The sequence below is a fragment of the Eulemur rufifrons genome, chromosome 8 (assembly GCF_041146395.1).
Source record: "Eulemur rufifrons isolate Redbay chromosome 8, OSU_ERuf_1, whole genome shotgun sequence".
In the NCBI taxonomy this organism is placed as follows: domain Eukaryota; kingdom Metazoa; phylum Chordata; class Mammalia; order Primates; family Lemuridae; genus Eulemur; species Eulemur rufifrons.
In genome coordinates, this window is record NC_090990.1 from 5,815,841 (window position 1) to 5,838,229 (window position 22,389).

At 36.6% G+C, this 22,389-nt stretch overlaps 1 protein-coding gene across 2 annotated transcripts in view; it reads left to right on the forward strand.

The window, feature by feature from the left end:
* Positions 1-22,389, forward strand: part of KIF1B (kinesin family member 1B) — a 148,900-nt gene that overhangs the window by 41,840 nt on the left and 84,671 nt on the right. The window contains exons 6-15 of one of the 2 annotated variants that reach the window (XM_069479325.1): positions 1,495-1,673; positions 2,309-2,420; positions 6,112-6,189; positions 6,929-6,994; positions 7,730-7,747; positions 13,190-13,265; positions 13,993-14,071; positions 14,840-14,982; positions 15,998-16,039; positions 19,072-19,283. In XM_069479325.1, coding sequence (XP_069335426.1) covers positions 1,495-1,673; positions 2,309-2,420; positions 6,112-6,189; positions 6,929-6,994; positions 7,730-7,747; positions 13,190-13,265; positions 13,993-14,071; positions 14,840-14,982; positions 15,998-16,039; positions 19,072-19,283 — 1,005 coding nt within the window. The remainder of the gene's footprint in view (positions 1-1,494; positions 1,674-2,308; positions 2,421-6,111; positions 6,190-6,928; positions 6,995-7,729; positions 7,748-13,189; positions 13,266-13,992; positions 14,072-14,839; positions 14,983-15,997; positions 16,040-19,071; positions 19,284-22,389) is intronic. The other variant, XM_069479326.1, reaches the window with a different exon arrangement.

Sequence of the window (22,389 nt, forward strand, 5' to 3'; positions counted from 1 at the left end):
GGTTGGTGTAGAAATAAAGGAAATAGTGTTGGCTTTGGATGGATTCACATACCAGAGACTAAGGAATGGAGCGCATGACCTTTACCCAGATTATTTGGGTCCTCTTAGTCTCAGACGTGTCTGAAAAGTGACAAAAGATGTAATATCTTCCTGGGATTCAGGATTTTATGTACAAGTGTAAGTACACAAGAATGATTAAAGTACATCTCACTTTCTAGGATAACTTGCTGTCAGAAAGGATATTTGTTCTCCTTTTGGTTTACTCTCATAATAGATCTATTTCAGGGTTCTCAACCTTTTTAACTGATTTTAAAATACAATATAAAAATACAGTGAGATGAGAGACTGAATGAAAAAAAAAGTCAGTAGAAATGGAGATAAGGTTCTATTTCAGATACTCTGAAAATTTATCTGTAGAAATTTAAAGTTGAGAAATGCAGAAGTTAACACTGTATGCTTGAATAGCTAAGTGATACAGAAGGGTCTGATTCCTGGGAAACCTCATAATGTAGCCCGTTGTGGTGAATTTACCCCAGTTCAGAGCCTTGTTTGCTTAGAAGTCTGATTTTGTAGATATATCAGGAACAGAACCATCCTTTCAAGTCAGACTTGAAGAAAGCTCATTTGGCTGATGTTATAAAACCAACATGTTGGTTTGTTACTTTCCCATGAGAAGTAACTATTACCCAGACGAGAATACTCAACATTTGCAGAACTAGTGTATTATCTTTTTGTGGACAGACCTCTGTTGGAACCCTGTTGTTGTTTGGTGAGCATAGAATTAGAGAGAGGGGAGTTGATTTGATAAATTAAATGTTTTATTGCCTCAGGTTATCAAGAAATGATAGCCTGATGCATTCACTGCCGTGATGGGAATGGTCCTGTTGATGGGGTGGGAGTTCTTGAAGTGTATAGTCTGAAGCTTCCTCCTCCCCGACAAATCTTGGGTAGGTCCTGCCACCCCTCAGCTTCCATGATGATCAACCTCACCCCTTCTTGTGGATATATTGTCCATAGTTGGTAATAATGTGATCAGTCTTAAAGACTTAGAGTCACTAGTCTCTTTTTTCTGCCCTGATCTGGAATATTGATATCATACCTTGGTTTTAACTTTTGATAGAAGTCTTATTTTCAAGCCCTTGGAGTAACCTCAGTGTAAATCTCAATTATTGACAACAGTGTACGTTTAAAAAAATATTGATAATTGATTGCTACTAAAATATGTTTTTTTCCTAAGGTAGGCAAGCAGCCAGTATGTGCCAGAGATAAAACCGCTTACCTCTTCCATCCTGAGAAAGCCAGAGGGCTGGTTGTAACATATGCAGTGTGAAGTCTATGCATAATGTTAATAGAATAAAAGGGTCTATAGAACCATGCCATTTCACTTTGTAAAGGTTGCTGATCTCTAATCATAGAAATTTTAATAAGAAATCTTTTTACTATATGTGATTTCTTTTTCTAGTCCTCTAATTTACTTTACTAATTGGTTCGTAGGTAAGCTACATGGAAATTTACTGTGAGAGAGTACGAGATTTGCTAAATCCAAAAAACAAGGGTAATTTGCGTGTGCGCGAACACCCACTTCTTGGGCCCTATGTGGAGGATTTGTCGAAGTTGGCAGTCACTTCCTACACAGACATTGCTGACCTCATGGATGCTGGAAACAAGGCCAGGTATGGTAGGAAATAGACTAATGACTGAGGTCTTTGGCACATTTTGAGGCCCCTTTTTGCTGGTTAAGAATTTGAGGCCATATTTATAGCTATGAAGGTTGCTTTAATTGCGGAGTCCTCTGATCCTTTAGTTAGGCTGCAGAAGTAAGGACTTCAGCATATTAGGTATCTTTCTTCTCATCAAAACAATGCATTGCTGAAACATGTTAGAACTTTGGTTAAGTTTTCTTCTTTGGTTTTGATCAAGTCATGGTAAAATATATATATAAAAGTATATATATAATGTGTATATATGCTTATATGTATGTAAGTGGCTATGGTAGTAATTGATTCTGGTATAAATAAGCACCAATAAAGAATAAAAATTATATGCATCAGTGGTTTCTAAAAGAATAGCTGGAATATGAAAAATGATTCTGATAGGGTACCTTTGGGGTTGAAAGGTAACTAGATGGGCTCACAAATAAGGCAGTATAGAGAGCAATTGTGTAAATGACAATCTTGTAATCTGTGAATAAGTTTAAGACTATGATAGCTTGTGATTGTTATGCTCATGATGTGGGGTCTGCTGTCCATTCATTTTTACTCTCATCTAAGAATTCCATTGTCACATTGTCATCTTTATGTTTATTTAGGACAGTGGCAGCTACCAACATGAATGAAACAAGTAGCCGTTCCCATGCTGTGTTTACCATTGTTTTCACCCAGAAGAAACATGATTCTGAGACCAACCTTTCCACTGAGAAGGTAGGAGAACTTTAGTCTCTGGGCTTGAGTTGTAAAGGATGGGGATTTGGAGAAACCCCGTTTACCACCCTCTACATTTTGTGGAAGGAAGGTTGCTCTTTTACTTAATGGAGGTGTTCTGTAGCCTCTGCTTAACATTTTTCTTCCACCCTGCACCAGTTTTCAGCATGGGTTCTTAAGAGAAATTGTAAGACAGAAGATAGACTTAAAAAATAGTCTGGGTAAGGTGGCTCATGCCTGTAATTCCAGCACTTTGGGAGGCTGAGGCAGGATGATTGCTGAGGTCAGGAGTTTGAGACCAGCCTGGGCAACATAGTGAGACCCTGTCTCTGCTAAGTAAGAAAAAATTAGCTGGGTGTGGTAGTGTGTGCCTGTGGTCCCAGCTACTTGGGAGGCTGAGGTGGGAGGATCTCTTGAGTCCAGGAGTTCGAGGCTTTAGTGAGCTATGATCACACCATTGCACTCCAGCCTGGGTGACAGAGTGAGACCCTGTCTCTAAAAAAATAAAAAAAGTTAAAAATAAAAAAAAAAAAAGAAGAAAAACTTTTGAGTTGCAAAAACTACTTTATGCAGGACAGTTAAGCAGTTCTGTGGGAAGAAAGTCCTTTCTCCTTGACTAGAACCTTTCAATTATTAGCCCTCTTTGGTATGTGTATTCCTATTTTCTTTTTATGAACTATGATAATGTTACTATGGTATTAAATGTCTAAGCAAATCATGAGGCAGATATGTTATGTTTTATTCCTGGAAAACAACTCCACAACAGTTCTCATGTTCTTCAAATACCTTTGCTTATTAATTGGTCATTTTCTGTAGTAGTTAAATATTGTAGACTTTGGAATTAGACTGTTTGCTTTGAATCCTGGTTCTGCCACTTCTCAGGTATTACCTTGGACAAGTTACTTAACCTCTTTATGCCTCAGTTTCTCCATCTGTAACAACCTCATAGGGTTGTTAAAAGGATTAAGTGTTAAGTGCATGTAGCCACTCAATACATGTCAGTACATGTCAATTTTATTATTGTTTTTTTTTTTTTTTTTTTTTTTTTGAGACAGAGTCTCACTTTGTTGCCCAGGCTAGAGTGAGTGCCGTGGCGTCTGCCTAGCTCACAGCAACCTCAAACTCCTGAGCTCAAGGGATCCTCCTGTCTTAGCCTCCCGAGTAGCTGGGACTACAGGCATGCACCACCATGCCCAGCTAATTTTTTCTATATATATATTTTTAGCTGTCCATATAATTTCTTTCTATTTTTAGTAGAGATGGGGTCTCGCTCTTGCTCAGGCTGGTCTCGAACTCCTGAGCTCAAACGATCCACCCACCTCGGCCTCCCAGAGTGCTAGGATTACAGGCGTGAGCCACCGCGCCCGGCCTATTATTGTTAATAATAAAAAATATATGTTGAATACTACTGTTTACATTCCTAAGTAGCTTTCACCTAGATTTTAAAATTTGAAGTTAGATTTATTGTACTAGCAGTTATAAAAGATCCTTTGCCTTGTAAAATGAGGACTTTATGCTACTGTTGTCACTAAATATCAGAATCACCTTTTACTTGGTGACTTTTTTGTTTATTTTTAGCTGAAAATTATTTTTAAAAATATAATCCTTATGTAGATGATCAAATAACTTGCTTAGCCAGAGGTTATAATATTAATGCTGTTTAGTAGGTAGTATTTATCTGAATAGCACCAAGGAACATTCTGTGTGGAAGTATTTTTTACCCTTTTTTCATGATGTCAGATCTATAAAATTAATGATGTTAGATCTGTAAAATTAATGATGTTAATCTCATGACCATAGCTTTCTTGATAATCCATTTTGGATGCTTTTGTTGAAACTTTCCTGAAGCTTTTTTTTTTTTTTTTTTAACAACTTTATTGAGGTATGATTGAAGTATATAATAAACTACACATTTAAAGTGTAAAATTTTATCAGGTTTGACACGTACACACCTGTGAAACCAGTACTACAATACAGATAATGGGAATTTTTATTACCTTGAAAAGTTGCCTCGTGTAATCTCTATCCCTTTTTCCACCACAATCCCCACATAATTCCTGATCTGCCTTTTGTCACTATATATTAGTTTATATTTTCTAGAATTTTGTATAAATGGAATTATACAGTATGTAATATTTTTTGCATGGCTTCTTTCACTTAACATAATGATTTTGAGATTCATCCATGTTGTTTTGTATATCAGTAGTTAGTTCCTTTTCATTGCTGATGAGTATTTCATTGCATAGATACACCACAGTGTGTTTATTAATTTATCTGTTGATGGGCATTTAAACTGTTTCCAGTTTTTGATTATTACAAGAAGCTCCTATGTACATTTGTGTACAAGTCTTTTTTTTTTTTTTACGTTTTTTGGCCTCAATCTTGTATGTATACAAGTCTTTGTGTGGACATTTGTTTTCATTCTCTTGGTAAATATCTAGGAGTGGGATAATTGAATCTTATGGTAGGTTTATGTTTAGCATCTTAAGAAATGCCAAACTGTTTTCCAAAGTGATTGTACCATTTTATATTCCTACCAGCAGTGTGTGAGAGTTCCAGCTGCTTAAAGCTTCATTTTTAGTATGCCATTTAATGGATTGTTGAGTTTTATATATTTTTAATAAAGGAAATCACTGTCATGTCTCATATTTTTATGATATGCTATAATAAAATTTGTTAATCCTAAAGTTACTTCTTTTGAACCCTGGTAATTGCTATGAATTTTGTGCATGCTGTTTTTGTTTTTAATTTTTTTTAGAGACTGGGTGTCACACTGTTGCCCAGACTGGAGTGCATTAGCTATTCATAGGCATGATCATAATGCACTATAGCCTCAAACTCCTGGGCTCAAGCAATCTTCCCACCTCAGTGTCTCAAGTAGGTGGGAGTACAGGCATGCACCACCATTCCACTGTGAGTGCTCTTTAAACTGACTGTGATATTTGTTGTCTTTATCTTCTTGTGCCATATTTAATAAGAGCTCTAATATTTCTATTTTATTTTTTTAAGAGCTCTAATGTTTTGTCTTTGCCATACCTTAATCCTTTTTTTTTTTTTTTTAAAGAGACAGGGTCTTGCTTTGTCACCCAAGCTGGAGTGCAGTGGTGCAAACATAACTCACTGCAATCTCCAACTCCTGGGCTCAGGCAATCCTTCCACCTTAGCCTCCCCAGTAGCTAGGAGTGCAGGTGTGTGCCACCATACTTGGCTAATTTTTAAATTTTTTTGTAGAGACAGGGTCCATACTTTAATCTTTTTTTTTTTTTTTTTTTTTTTGAGACAAAGTCTCACTCTGTTGCCCAAGCTAGAGTGCCGTGGCGTCACCCTAGCTCACGGTAACCTCAAACTCCCAGGCTCAAGCAATCCTTCTGCCTCAGCCTCCTGAGTAGCTGGGACTACAGGCATGTGCCACCATGCCAGGCTAATTTTTTCTATATATATTTTTAGTTGTCCAGATACTTTCTTTCTATTTTTAGTAGAGACGGGGGTCTCGCTCTTGCTCAGCCTGGTCTCGAACTCCTGACCTCGAGTGATCCTCCCACCTCTGGCCTCCCAGAGTGCTAGGATTACAGGTGTGAGCCACCGCACCTGGCCCATACTTTAATCTTTTAAAAAATTTTCTGCCTATAAATGTTTTCTGCTTCTGCTTTGCTTATTTTGTAATTGCCCCTATGTTATTGTTCTTTATCAGGTCAGTAAAATCAGCTTGGTGGATCTAGCAGGAAGTGAACGAGCTGATTCAACTGGTGCCAAAGGGACTCGATTAAAGGTATTTATTTTACCAAGTAAATGGCCTAGTCAATAAATGTTCTGTAATATGGGTTTGCAAACTATGGCTGGTGGGCCAAATCCAGCCCACTGCCTATTTTTGTAAATAAAGTTTTATTGAAGTACATCTTCATCCATTCCTTTATATATCGTCTGTGGCTACTTTGGCACTGCAGTGGCAGAGTTGAGACAGAGACCATATGGCCCACAAAACCTAAAATTATTTTTATCTGACCCTTTATAGAAAAATTTTGCCAATTCCTGATCTGTAACTTCAATGGAAGGATGAGTTATATAACAAAATAGTTGGGGAGGACTTCATAGTATGGTGAGAGTTGAATTGCATTTTTGAGGAAGAGGCAGAATTTGTGAAGATGGAAGTAAGAGACAGTAATGGGAATAGGATATACAATATCAGATTTTAGAATAAGGTTGGACTTTGACAGAGATACCGCTTCACAAGAGCAGAAATTTCATGTCCGTGAGTTGTGGGAAGAAAGCTGCATCTGTAAAGTTTTGGAGCATGAATGTTGTGAAGATACTTTACGACTGCTAGGATGTGGTCCAAACCTGTTATCAGGTGGAAAAGAGGAAAGGTTGAGGACTAAAAGAGGTTTTTAGAACTTGTGGTCATAAATAAACAAATGTGCTAGCATATGGCAAACGCATTTTATATTGTATATGATGTGTCAGAAGTAGAAATTAATCATAATTCATTCATATTTGTTATTTATTTTTAGGAAGGAGCAAATATTAATAAATCTCTTACAACTTTGGGCAAAGTCATTTCAGCCTTGGCAGAGGTGGTAAGTTTTATACTTCAGTATAAGGATGAATTTGTCTGCTGAGCAAATATACTTGATAATATTTTATGATTGTTTATTAGGATGTCCTTTTTTGGCCTTTTTATGTTATCTTGCCTTTCTCATTTTAGAGCTTTTCAGATAAGGTACTAGATGTAACACATTTTGACTTTGTACTGAAAATAAAAGAGATTCAGGAGAATAAAAGGTGTAAATATAGATTTGTAAAAGGTAGAGCGAAGACCTAAGATGTGACTTATTTTTTGAGCCTTATTTCATGTAAGTACTGTGCACTGATTGTGCCACTGGAGCTCCCTTACTTCATATCTCTATACAAAAAATATTCTTTTCCTATGGAATCTTTTCTAACTCGGATACAGTACTTGTTGGAGTATTTTGAGCATTTTGGCTTTGGTGAATATTATTGATTTGGGGACCAAAAATATTTTTTTTCAAATAGTTTCATTTTTTCCTATTCCTTAACAGTGGAACACTAAAGCTAAAACAATTTTTGTATAAGGAACTTAATTATTTAGGTTAGAAGCTGAGAAAGTATTTGTCATTATGTGCTCTAATTAAGTTTAATACCTCACTTAAGTTGCTGAAAAGAATGAAATGCTCTCTTATTCATCTCTGAGAAGTCATACTCTATGACTTAAAATTTAAACAAAATATTATTTTCTATTTGGAGGCTTATCTTGTGTTCTTGTTCTTTCCTTTAAATGCTTTCATCTGTAGGATAACTGCACCAGCAAGGTACGGTGGAAATTGGTAGAGATGAACTAGCTATAGAATCGACTGTTACAGTTCTTTTTTTTTTTTTTTTTTTTTTTTTTTTTTTGAGACAGAGTCTCACTCTGTTGCCCAGGCTAGAGTGAGTGCCGTGGCGTCAGCCTAGCTCACAGCAACCTCAAACTCCTGAGCTCAAGCGATCCTCCTGTCTCAGCCTCCCGAGTAGCTGGGACTACAGGCATGTGCCACCATGCCCGGCTAATTTTTTCTATATATATATTTTTAGCTGTCCATATAATTTCTTTCTATTTTTAGTAGAGATGGGGTCTCGCTCTTGCTCAGGCTGGTCTCGAACTCCTGAGCTCAAACGATCCGCCCACCTCGGCCTCCCAGAGTGCTAGGATTACAGGCGTGAGCCACCGCGCCCGGCCTCGACTGTTACAGTTCTAAATCCTCAGCAGGATATGTGGAGGCATAAATGAATGGAACCTTCAAAAAACTTTCTGTCATTTGTTTTCTGGCTCTAGAATTTAGAATGGCTGTTTAGGGTGACCATGAATCATGAGACTTCACACCAAAATTAATTTAGAGAATATGGTATGCTTTGGAGAAGGAATTAAGAATAAAGGAACAAGAGAAATTTGAGGATGTTTTTACATTGTGTTTTTTTTATGCTGTTTCTCCTAGTGATCTATGGGACTCTCTTAACAGTTCCATAAACCATTTGAAAGGACAGTAAATTAAATTTCTTAAGGGTACCATTCTTGAAATTACTAGTATATATTTTCTAAAACCTCTTTGTGTTATCTTACTTGTTTCCTATTGTGAAAGTTTGTGGATAATTTAAAACATTAAAATTTTTTTTTTCTTCTCTTGGTTATACATAAAGTAAAGGCTGCAGAATCCAGTTAATCTTTTAACTGCATCTCAGAAACTTATAGATTTTTACCCAGATTTCATAGATTTTTCTCCTCCTTATATTTCTATGCAAATATTCTAAAATATAGTAGTACACTTCTGCATAAATAATATTTAGAACAACTAACAATTTGTTATAAAGGAGTAAAACTGGGAATAGAGACAGTATTTACATTGAAATATTTTATACTATTTTCAGATATATAGATTTGTTTATTCTCTCTACTTCTATAAAAATAATAAAAAGTAATGCTCTTTTTCTGTTTTTCTATGTCTGAAAAAGTGCTTTAGATTCAGAATCTACCTGCTATTTGATTGTATGTGTGTGAACATTCTTCAGATACGTAATTTCAGTCCCAGAACCATGAAGACTGTTAAAAGCTTAGTTGTCATTCTAACTTGTCCTATCTGCTTGCTCATCTATTAACATCTGTATCCATCACAGAAGTTCACAAAGTATTTTGCACACTGCTCTGTGTCACAATAATTCACAAATGATTTTTTATAATCAGTTTTGTTAAATCCAGTTTAGTACTTTGCATCTATGTTAGTTTTTGTATAATAAGCATAATTTCTGGTGAATTAGATGTGTTGTTATTTCCACTGGGGAGAGAATCAGGCTTATTACCATCCACACTTAATACTATTTCTTTTTAGAGAGGTTAATGATTCAAGTAATGCTTTTTATGTAACTCCTGAAGCACTTATTTTCAAAGAATGTACAGATGTGACAACAGATAAGAGGAATTCAATAAGAGCAAATAGAAAAGAAATGGCTAAAATTTGGGGTTATTTTTGAATGGATAGGATTGAATTCTATTTATGCTCCTTAATTTAGCTATTTCTTCTTAACACATTGACTGCCACACTAGAAAAAAAATTTTTTTCCTTGGGGCCACAGTGTTTTATTACAAAAATAGGATAAAAACTTTGGAAACAAAATGATCCTTTCTAATTTAATGAAAAATTTGTTATTTTTTATTGTTTCTGTGTGTTTTTCAATAAAAAAGTAATATAAAAACTTGAAAATTAGTAACGTAAAAAGTAACATGAAAATTTGAAAAATAGTTGATAAAAGTGTTTTTCTTGACTTGTCAGGCTTAGGTATAATTTAAAGGTAAACAAATAGAAAAATGAAATGTATTGACTTTTATTTATTTAATCCATGTTTTTAGAATTAAATTGTCAATATTAATTATAATAATAAGAACATCAACAAGTAGATTTTCACGAACCAACTGCAGAGTTTTGCCCAGGGGGCCACCCATCACGTAACATGTGTGCTACAGCCTGGCAGTGTGAGTTGCCTGCTCACCACACAGCTCCCAGGGTAAAGAGACGTTATATATGCGTCATGAGGCCCCAGGCTGAAAACTAGTGTGAATTAAATACAACTCACATGGCAGTTAATGTGTTAATTTAGTGTAATTGGCAGAAATGAAAATAGATCATTTTTGGCAAACCAATACTGCTTCTTTTTACTTTATTGTTTGTAGCTGTTGTCACTGACATACTTTAAATCTTACAGCATTTTAGTACTAACCATGGGCAAAGTATAGTATTTTCGGGAACCACAAGAAGATAAACTGAGGTCTTAGGCCTGGAGGATTTTGTAGTGGAATAAAAGTTTGTTCCACTAATGTGTGAATGACTGAAAAGGCTTAATTCTCTCTAGAGGTCTATGCAGTTTAAAATTGAACCTGCTATTGGAAATGACTTTCTAATTGGTGGAATGTGCATCTGTGGGTAGAGTGGGTTGGGAAGGCATTGACCTTTTTGATAAGAGATGGAATTAAAATACCACTTGCCTACTCCCTTTCCTCCTCAACAAACCAGAGGTCAGCCACTTAGTACTCTTTTTCATAATACCTGTGCTTGTACAAATAGCAGATCATCCTTAGTTTAACCTTGGGTTATACCAGGAATATTGTAAAACTGTGGATTGCTGGGGTGATATTTATCAGTAAACCCTGGCTTTTGCCTAAGTAGCTTCTTAAAGCATCACAATATAGTAGTCAGCCAGCAGATTTGAGTAGCAGTTATCTGCAAAGCATTTGCATTTATTTTTACTTTAAGAGAATATATAAGGCCATTAGATATGAAATGTCTGATTTTGAATCAAAAGTTTAGTTTATTATATCTCAAACAAGAAGCAGAACAAGTAAAGTATGTGCTTAAATTGTGGACACAATTTTGCTGTCTTAATGGTAGCTTGTTTATGCCAGCAGCGAAGAAGCCGGAGAGTGAGTGGAGATAAAATCGTGAAAGGTATTTTCTACAGCTTGTTGAGAAGTGAATATTTTTCCTTGCAAGAAGTGGTCCAAAGCCTGGAAGAAGTGGTAGTCAGTTGGTACAAGGTCTGGTGAATACGGTGGATGATAGAGAGTTTATAAGTCCAGCCTCTGTAGTTTGAGCAGCGTTGTTTGTGCGACATGTGGTCGAGCGTTGTCTTGCAAGAGGATTGGCCTGTCTTTGTTGAGCAATCTTGGCTGCTTAATCGCAAGCATCCTCATCATGTCGTTCAATTGGTTGCAGTAGACATCTGAGGTAATTGATTGACTAGATTTCATGAATCTGTAGTGGAGAATACCAGCGCTGGACCACCAAACAGCTACCATTAGCTTTTTTTGATGAATATTTGGTTTTGGACTGTGTTTTGGCACTTCATCTTTATCCAACCATTGTGCTGAAGGCTTGTGATTGTCAAAAAGAATCCATTTTTTCATCACTTGTAACAATACGGCATAGAAATGGTTTGCCTTTATGTCGTGACAGCAAAGAAAGGCAAGCTTCAAGATGATTTCTCTTCTGATGCTCGTTTAATTCATGTGGAACCCATTTATCCAGCTTCTTTACCTTGCTGATTTGTTTCAAATGGTCCAGTATTGTTGGGATAGTAACGTCAGACCTTGCTTCTAATTTGCGCATAGGTTGAGATGGATTCACTTCCACTACAGCTTTCAGCTCATCATTATGCACCTTGATATCAGGTTGCCTACATGGCCCATTTTCAAGATTAAAATCACCAGAATGGAACTTCTCAAACCATTGATGTACTATGTGTTCATTAGCTATATCCTTCCCAAACACTTTGTTGATATTTTGAGTTGTCTGTGCCAGTGGTTCCACGATGGAACTCATATTTGAAAATAACATGAATTTTTTATTTATCCATGGTTTCACAAAAATTATTCTAAAAAAAAAATTTGAAAGATAATCAGAAGCCAAACCATGAGTTTGAAAGAATGAGGGTGTACCTTCACAATAAAAATAAAACAAGAAATGTTAAAGTGAAATGTCAGAGATACCAACTGTCAAACTTAGCACTTAAGGAAATTGGACATTTCATACTTAATAACCTAATAATTTTTTCCATTTCTGCATTGCCTTTTCATTGGTGCTTTTTGCTTTATCCTGTCATAATGAAAAGGGTCATGAAGAGAACATTATAAGTAGATTTAATAGAAAATTTATCTTGCAATCTTTGAAATTTCTAAATTAGCAAATCATATCACTTTCTTAAATCTTTTCACTTTTAGCTCTTGCTCTAATGGTTTTTTTGTCATAATTTCCTTTCAAAGAAACCAAGTGAGCATTATTACTTTGCAAAAGTTACTAGATATGCAGAAATCCTTTTGATGATTTGGTGCTTGACCATGTAAATTCATTAACTAAATGACTTGCTCCTGTGTATCCAACCTGGAATGCACAGGATTCATATTTGCCCCTCTGTAAAAATAATAATTGAGGACTGAGTATTAGATGATATTAAGGAATTATTTTTAATTTTGTTAAGTGTGGTAATGGTCTTGTCGTTATGTTTTTTAAAAATGTGATTTTCTTTTCCTCTGTTAGAGAAATGTACCTGAAATATTTATTGGTAAAATGTTGGATTTGTTTTAAAACAGCTATTTAAAAAAATGTGCTATGGACAGGATATTAGATAGTAGTATTGCATTGATGTTAAATTTCTTGAATTTAGTCATGGTTTCCTTTGTAAGAGAATGTCCTTATCTGCTGAAATGTTTAGGGTAAATAGACATGATGTCTGCAACTTACTCAAATGATTCAGGGCCCGGTGCAGTGGCTCATGCCTGTAATGCCAGCACTTTGGGAGGCCCAAGTGGGAGGATCACTTGAGCCCAGGAGTTTCAGGTTGTAGGGAGCTATGATTATGACACTGCATTCCAGCCTGAGCAATACAGCAAGACCGTATCTCAAAAAAAAGACAAAAAGATTCAGGGAAAAAAAAAAGAATAGAAAAGTGTTTGAGCAATAATAAGAGTGATTGGTTGAAGCTGCATGATGGGTATATGGTAGCTCATTATACTACTCTCAGCTGTTGTGTGTTATAAACTTTTCAAAATGTAAAAAAAAATTATTGCATGAGCTTTGAGTATTGTGAAGAATTGAAACTGTGAATAACAAATTACAATAGTGATGGGGTTCTGTAATTTATTTGTTTGGGAATTTTAGACTGGTTTGCCTTTCATGTGAATTTTCCCCCGTAACCACGCTAAAGGCTGTTCCTTTCTCTATTTTTAATAGAGTAAAAAGAAGAAGAAAACTGACTTTATTCCTTACAGAGATTCTGTACTTACTTGGCTCCTTCGAGAAAATCTAGGTATGTTGACTACTGGTGAAAATTCAATTTGTAATTATCTTTTCAAAACTGTTTACTGATTATCTTCTGTAATTAATTGTCCTGTGTCTGTTTTGGAGAAGAATAATCTCTAGATACTCATGTTACTAACTTGAGTGCTCCTTGTGTGTTTTCATTTTTACTACTGATTTCAGCTCATTGGATTCACTCACTTTTAAACCAGGGTGTCTCCCATATGTCATTTACTTCAGGGCATGAACTGTGTAGTAGTTGTCTTCCTGGCTCCCACACCTGCTTTAAACTGCTCCTTCTTTGAAGTCTTTCAAAATCCCATGCTCCTCTGAGGACGTGAGATGTTGTCAATCCTTACTTCCCCTTGTTGCTGATGTTTTCAGACCTTCAGGTCATTGTTCTTCATTCACTGCACCTTATGAAGGAGGGAGTGACCAGCTATGTCAAATATTGCTGATAGAAGGAAGAGGCTGATAATGGACTCTGGGGCTTATCCCCATTGACAGAGACTTTCCAATTGCTAAGGGCAGTTTTGGTAGAGTGGCTGAGATCTTGATTGGAGTGGGTTTAATTAAGACAGAGTGGGAGGATAAGAACTGGACCCAGTAGCATGGGGACATTTAAGAAATTTGTCTTTTGATTAAATCTTAGAATCTGAGATTGTGCCATCAAATTTGAAACCTTTAATAAAATTCTTTTAAAATGAGTGTGATTTGAGATATTCGCGATTTTTTAGGTGGCAATTCTCGGACTGCAATGGTTGCTGCTCTGAGCCCAGCAGATATCAACTATGATGAAACTTTGAGCACTCTGAGGTACTCTCATTTGATCTCAGTAGCTATATTGACCACATTGTCATCATAAGTCATTTTTTTATACCATGGATTTTCTGGTACTATATGGATAGTTATTTATGTATATAATGATATCATCCTCTCATAACAGAGAACACTTAGAGAAAAAACGATTTGTATTATAATGGAATTTACTTGTTTATGATTTTCAGTTTCATTGGGAAAAGCAAGAACTTCTTAGGAAAGATGTTAAAATTGCTCAAGTGAGATTTTTGGATAACTTTCAGATAATAGTGAAAATTTCTTAGGATATTTATTTCTATAAAAAGTGTATCCTTGTGATATTTGTCATTATAGAAATGCTGAAGTCATAAGAAGTAATAAAATTATAGGTACATGTAGCATTAAAAAATTACCAACAGAATGTTCACTAAAAGAATATTAATATTTTTATATCTGCATAAGTTCCATTACTTTAATCTGGAACTCTCTGTCCTCCTTCCATTAAAGACTCTTGATATAATGTGAGAAACACTCTGTAGTCTGACAAATCGGGTTTGAGTCCTTTCTCTGGTATTTATTTCCATTGTGATTGTGGGCAAATCACTTAAATTCATCTGAGTCTTTTTCCTCATCTTTATAAGGTACTATATAAAGGTTTATACAAGTGTATTATTTTATCAAGGCTCATAAAATGTGTAAATACTCAGGATGTTTGATTTAGAAATAATAGTATGTTACCTATGAGGAGTAGAACATCTGAGAAATGAATTTTCTTTTTGGATCTAGATATGCAGATCGTGCAAAGCAAATTAAATGCAATGCTGTTATCAATGAGGACCCCAATGCCAAACTAGTTCGTGAATTAAAGGAGGAGGTGACACGACTCAAGGACCTTCTTCGAGCTCAGGGGCTGGGAGATATTATTGATAGTAAGTGAATTAAGGATCAACAAAATCTAATCCTTTCTTCTTCAGGGTTCTTACATTTGAAAGAAGTTTCAATTTAAGGAAACTGATGAAGCTAGATAGTAGTGGAAAATTTTTTTTTTCCTTTAAAAACCCAATGAAAATGATCTCTGGATTCCTTTATGTAGTATACACCAGGCTATCCATTTAAACTCATGAAATGAGTTTCTAAAACATAAATATGTCACCACTTGTATATTTATTACAATTCTGTTTTAGATCAGCAATGAAGTTCATTTGCAATGTTAAACTTATCACTAAGAAATTAGTCACATCATTAAAATGTTACCTGAAGTTTTTGTTGTATGGGTTACTCTGAATTAGTGTAATGGCAGTAATAGATGTGTAAGAAACCTCCCATTCAAGTCTACTTTCAGATAAGATTCCTCGTCCTGTAAAATTATTGACTGTCCCCTGCTCCCTATGAATATATGAAGGGGAAGAGTCCAATTTATCCCATCCAAGTGCTAACCAGGCCCTACCCTGCTTAGCTGCCAATATCAGATGAGATCGGGCACTTTCAGGGTGGTATTGCCATAGACCCAATTTCTGTCAAGTTCAGGAATTAGACTTCTAGAGAGTATTGTTTTACAATGTTGTCTTAAAATGTATCTTTTAAAAATCTCAGTAATCTGCCTACATACTGGCTTAATCAGAAGTTCTCTTAAGTGAGTTCAAGAGATTTTTCTAATAGAATAGAATATGGATTTGTTTAATAAATGACATTTTTATTTTTTGAGTGTAAAAGTAATATTATATTCCTTGAAATTCTAATAAGATTTTCAAGGCCTCTTCTGGCTTAGTTCTTACTGATTAGAGCCTGAGTTTAGATGAATACAGTTTTATAAAAATGATAATATATTCTAAATGTTAACTTTTTTATCTTCCCAAATGCCAAATACTGCTCTGTTCCCTCTTTGTGTCACTGCTGAACCTAAACTTTGACCCTTCTCGTATTTTCCCTCCTGCTTACCTTCAGTTGATCCGTTGATTGATGATTACTCTGGAAGTGGAGGCAAATGTGTGTATTTCGTGTATTGGTTATTTCCAGTACTCTGACTTGCTAACTTGCCTCTGCTGGATCAGCGTTAAAATGAGCTTTGCATGCTAGCAATCCTAACAGGGAAATCCCAGACAGAGCAAAGTGTAGAATCAGAAATGATCCTATTTTTGCCCTTCTTCATTTAGCAATGCCATCTTTGCTGAATTTCAGTTAATGGCTTGAGGGAAAATGAGAGGCTTAAGAATCTCTTGTTGCTTCTACTCTTCAGTTTTCCCCCTATGTGATTAAATTACATCCCAAATCATAGATGATGATGATAACAATAACAACTAACATTTATTGAGGGTTTATAATGTGCCAGGCCCTGTTTTAGCACCTTGAATATATTATCTCTTTTAATATTGTTAATGACTTAAAAAGTTCCGTTATGCTTATTTTACCAGTAGCCTGGGTGGTTTGTCTGCGATCCCAGAGTTTCTATAGTATGTGGTTGGGTTGGGCGCTGTGATTCGGAGCCCTTGCTTTTAATCATTATTACACTAACTCTTGTTTTTCTGCCTCTTGAATAGCTCCCTTCAGGGTCTGATTATTTAATATAAAAATCCTTTTTAATTAGCATTGTAAACCTGAGGCTTTGTATACGTAATGAAAAACAGTTGTGTTGGCCAAACTATGAATGAGGAGCTCTGCAAATGTTGGGCTAACACTCACCTGTACCTATGCTAAGTTGGTTTTATTCGTATCTTGGGCCTCAGCTTACTTGATGGCTGGATGAACATTTTCCCCCCTTTTCATAAATTACTAATTAAATTTTTTAAAAACTTAAGTATCTAAAATGTGCTTGAAATGAGGAGAGTTTATAAAGGATCATGTGAACCTCAATATTCTCTCCATATATCTCATTAAGTTGATGAGGAAATAATTTCTTACACTTTTAAGGTAATTCATCAAGGAATTGTTATCTTAACCTTGAAATCAAGATTCTTCATTTCTTTTAATTTTTAGATTCTTATTGATTTGTTTATTTTTACAGAAAGGCATGTAACGAGGCTTAGTAGACAGTGAGGAAATACATAGGAGAAACCAAATATAGGCCTGGCTGTTGTTAGAAGGTTAGGCCTTGAAGGCATTACAATGTCCTAATACAGAAGTGACTCTTGGACTGGAACAGCTCTGTCTGAGATTTCCAAAGCTGAACAATACCGATGTGGAAAAAATGCCTTCTTGTTCTTGCTATTGTGCTCAAGGTGCTCCTACAAGCTTGTTGCCTACCTCTTTTCTGAGCAGCTGTGGCATTTCCTGAAAAACCATGCATGACCAAGTTTTAATTCTGTATCTGTGAAGAAAAGCAGCCTTGACTTCTTCTCAATTTCCATTTTGATCTACTTCTCTTAATTCCTTTTAGGGTTTGCATGTGTCCGTGGGACCTTTCCCACCTGCTGCTGTTACCTGGTGGCTAACTTTTTGCACCAGTTCCTATTCCCTTTTTAAAACATGCCTCTTTGCTTGTTTCCCTATGGTCTGTATTTGCAGATGGTGGTTTTCAAACTGTCTTGAAGCAACCACTGGCTTTAAGGGGCTTCAAACCCTGGCTTCCATTAAATGTTAGAGATGAGTAGACCCAGAGAGAATTAATAATGTTTTCTCCAGCTATTTATATTGACTCAGCTCCTTTAAGGAAAACTTACTTAGTTTTGATACAAATTTTAAGCAATACAGATATTCTCAAATTTAAAAATGAGCTGATTTTAAAATTGGAATGCACCAATACCACTGGCATCTATTTAAGAAGAATGACTAATGAAAGTACAAACAACAAATTAATGAATTTGTTGTTTGTGGCTTTTTTACCAATACTGACTTTAAAAGTAAAAGTTACAGTAAATGAAAATCTGTCCCCAAAACTTGCATTTCATACTAAGAAACAGGCTTACCAGTGAGCCACAATTGTACTGTTAGGCAAAGTAAGGGCCTTACTTAAATTAGCAAATAATCAGATTTATTTTTTGCTTGCTCTGTAGATGAATGGAAACCACACTGAAACTCATTAATTTGCTAGTTTTTCCCTCTTGAGGCAATCAGTTGGTCCTGATCTCTTAACCAGGACTTTGCACAAAATTCCTGTCGTTTCTACAATTACCTCTCCTTTTTATTTAAGGCATATTTTAAAAATCCTTTTAGCATATTGAAATGTTGTTACACAAAGAACACTACTGAGTGCTTAGATTTTTGTTTTAACTATAACATTTTCTTGGAAATTTTTGCTGAATTTCATAGAATACTGGGCCAGGCTGATATAGATTATTATTGATAAATAAATGATCATTGTTTTTTCCTTACTATTACAAACTACTGTAATTTTAAGAGTAGTATAAATCTGCAGGCATTGTAGACTTGGAACAATAGAAAGAATAGAAGGAATATAGCTGGGTGCAGTGGCTCACGCCTGTAATCCTCACACTTTGGGAGGCTGAAGTGGGAGAATCACTTGAGGCCAGGAATTAAGTCCAGCTTGAGCAGCATAGTGAGACCTCCATCTCTACAGAAAATAGAAAAATTAGCCGGGTGTGGTGGCACGCACCTGTAGTCCCAGCTGCTGGGGAGGCTGAGGCAGGAGGATCACTTGAGCCCAGGAGTTTCAGGTTTCAGTGAGCCACTATATTCTAGCCCAGGCAACACAGTGAGACCCTGTCTCAAGAAAAAAGAAAGAATAGAAGGAATATAGTTTGGCTTTTAGGGAGACTGCCTAAGCAGCATCCTGTAAGGCTCCGATTATCCCCTACCAGATAGAATTTTAACCTGTATTGGAATTTTTAAGTTTCTAAATCCAGAAATGACTCTTAACCTCTAGGATACCATTATTAAAGAGACATGTTTTAGAACTGCCATCTAAAACAATTACAATCTGTCTTTGTATTATAGTGTGTCTTTGTCTTGGCGCTTCAATGCTGTCCTATCTTACACCGATGTTCCTTCCTGTCTTTTTTTTCTTCCTCTGCTCCTTTCCCTCTTTCCCACTTTTTCTGCCTTCCCTTTTTTCCATCTCCCAGATCTGAAAGATTTTCAGAACAATAAGCATAGGTACTTGCTAGCCTCTGAGAATCAACGCCCTGGCCATTTTTCCACAGCATCCATGGGGTCCCTCACTTCATCCCCATCTTCCTGCTCACTCAATAGTCAAGTGGGCTTGACGTCTGTGACCAGTATTCAGGAGAGGATCATGTCTACACCTGGAGGAGAGGAAGCCATTGAACGTCTAAAGGTAAGTAAAAGTTCAGAATGGATGCAAGGTATTCTATATAGCACCACAAGGCAGAACTAGGATTAAAATCACTGAGATTTTGGCTCAACATATGGAGACCTTAATAGCTTTTACAGGTGTACTGAAAAAGAAATTTTCTGCTTTGTAAGTTAATTGATCTCTTTTCACCAGAATGCTTGAGTCTGACATGGTCAGGCCTAGATGGGAGAGATGCATGGACAGGTCATAGGTTGGCCATGCAGAGTAACTGATTAATAGATATGTACATTAATTCTTGGGTAGTTTATAAGTCACAGTGAAATGTTTAGCTAGAAATTTAGTTGGAAATAATTAGTTAGAAACATTTGGTTTCATTTGAAGATGGGATTCTTTATAGGGCCATGCTTCTGTTAGTAAATTAAATATACAATTAAAAGAAAGTTTGAACATTTGAACTATACCAGGTTTATTCAGATACACATTATATCTTCTGGAAGTTCACATAATACCTTGACACCCTATGATTACTGTGTAGGAAGGGCTATCTCCTCCTGTGCTGGTGCACGTGGGGTCCCAGGGCCATAGAGCTGCATGTCTGCAGATCCACCTGCCTGTGGCACCCAGCTTTGCTGTTGGAGGTTTTTCCCAGCCTGTTGCTGGCTCTGCCAGTTTCTGTGTTGTCTCCTTCCATGAATATGAAAGTTATGAGCAGCAAAGCCTTCTAACTCATAACTGTTTCCCTTCCCCCTGGATGACTACATTGAGTAGACAGTTGTTGCCTGTGGTGCTGAGACAAGTTGTCCAGGAATCCTGCCATCCATCAGATGACTGTGACAGCATCATATGCTTTGAAGCAAATGTTTTTTATTCCCCTACTAGTCATCTCCAGGATGATAGTTTGACCCATACCTCTTGGCCTTTGTATTCAAGAGTGCCAGGATAAGAGACACAAGGAAGGCAAAGACACTTTTTTTTAAGAGACAGGGTCTCACACTGTCATTGAGGCTGGAGTGCAGTGGCGCAGTCATAGGTCACTGCAGCTTCAAACTCCTGGGCTCAAATGAAGCAATCCTTCTGCCTCAGCCTCTGGAGTAGCTAGGATTGTAGTTGTGAGCCGCTGTGCCTGGCCAAAGACACTTTTTAAGGATCTGGGAAGTTGCAGGCATGCAGCCAGCCCGTGGTCCTCTCCATGTTCACTCAGTATCCGTCTCGACTCCTGCTCATTCAAGGACGATTGAGAACAGTGACACACTTTGACAAATGCAATGGTTGAAAAGCTTGCTGAACCTCTTCACCACTACCAGTGAATTAAACTCGATAATTGGAGATGTCAGGTGCTTTCATTTTGGTTTTCTGGTGAGGCTGAAAAGATTTTATATGAAGAATGGGTTTCTGCTTTTTCTTTCTTAATGAGCCTGTCTTTTCCCTTGGCATTTTACTCCAAAAATACTGTGCTTTAGAAAGAGGAAAAATTATCTTGTTTCTTTCTTCAGAACATGTTAGTAGAAAGCGAGTGAAGTTCTGTAACACCTGGCGAAGAGAAGAGGGAGTGAGACATCTTTCTGTTAAATATTGCAAGCTGCAGGGTAATTTTTGCTGTTGGTAAAATTGACTTTGAAATGCTACTAAAGACCTTAGTGAAGGTGTGTGGTTAAGGCTTCATTCACACATTTTCTCACGATAGGTGTCGGTGACCATGTAGCTGTGCAGGGCTCTATTTAGAGTCAGGATGGGAGATAGGGAGCTCCGTGGGAATGAGAAGTGAAACCTCCCACTTAATTGAGTATTTAATAGAAAATATTCTTTTTCTTTGGGATTTTGAATCTTACTATTAATATTTGTTTATTAAAGCTTTAGTGCACAAATGAGATTACCCTTTCCTTTGACATTCATCTTGGTGTAAAGGAGAAATTTCTCCCTAACTGGCAAGTGGACCAACTGAAAATAATGTCAAATGTTAGCAGTCAAGGCATTAACCAGACTCTTTAAGAATTAGGTCACTCAATGTCTTCCAAATAGTTTCTAGGGAGTAACGTCATTATTCAGGGAACTCTCCCTCAACTTACTGTTTTAATCAGATTAAAACTTACTGTTTTAATCAGAAAATAAATTCCTCTGTTTTAATTCTTTCACCAACATAAACGAAATCTTTCATTTTCCCTAGCTTTACTCTAGAAAGAAAATAGACTCTTTACAGTTTTGTGCTGTCTTGAGTTTTTAAAGCAGTGCGGGGTAGTTCACTGAAGCACGAGCGCCTTTGTTCTGCTCTTATTTTGTGAATGGTGAGAATTCCCTTAGGGCAGACCTGCATTTTAATGGTGCAGGCAGATAACATTTTGTATCCACAGTGTAGGGCAGTGGTTGTACAATAGAAATGCTTGAGAATGTCTAGGAGCTGAGTTCCTAAGGCATGACAGTGCAGGAGAAAAATATGGTAATGAAAGACAGCAATAGAGGACATGGATTCATTTTCCTAATATTTTATTCCCTTTTGCTTCTCTTTATTTTTAACTTAAGAAAAGATCAGTTGGTAGGATACTACTTTTTTATATATATATGTAATTTTTTTTTTTTTGAGACAGAGTCTCGCTCTGTTGCCCGAGCTAGAGTGAGTGCCGTGGCGTCAGCCTAGCTCGCAGCAACCTCAAACTCCTGGGCTTAAGCAATCCCCCTGCCTCAGCCTCCTGGGTAGCTGGGACTATAGGCATGCGCCACCATGCCCGGCTAATTTTTTCTGTATATATTTTAGTTGGCCAGATAATTTCTTTCTATTTTTAGTAGAGACGGGGTCTCTCTCTTGCTCAGGCTGGTCTCGAACTCCTGAACTCGAGCTATCCACAGAGTGCTAGGATTACAGGCGTGAGCCACCGCGCCCGGCCAGGATACTACTTTTACACAGTGTTGCTGCTGCTTTGTTCATTGAGTAACCAATTTCCATATGTAAAACACCCATTACCCCATCATAAATATCTTTACCTGTCCACAAACCTCTCTGGCAACAGTGAGTGATGAATAATTGCTTCAGTTTTAAGTCACAACTCAAACTGAGTTGAAATGTATGTATTGTTGATTTGACTTCCTGTCCAATAAGGTTTTAGACATGTAGCTGTAGTCACTGCATGGTGGC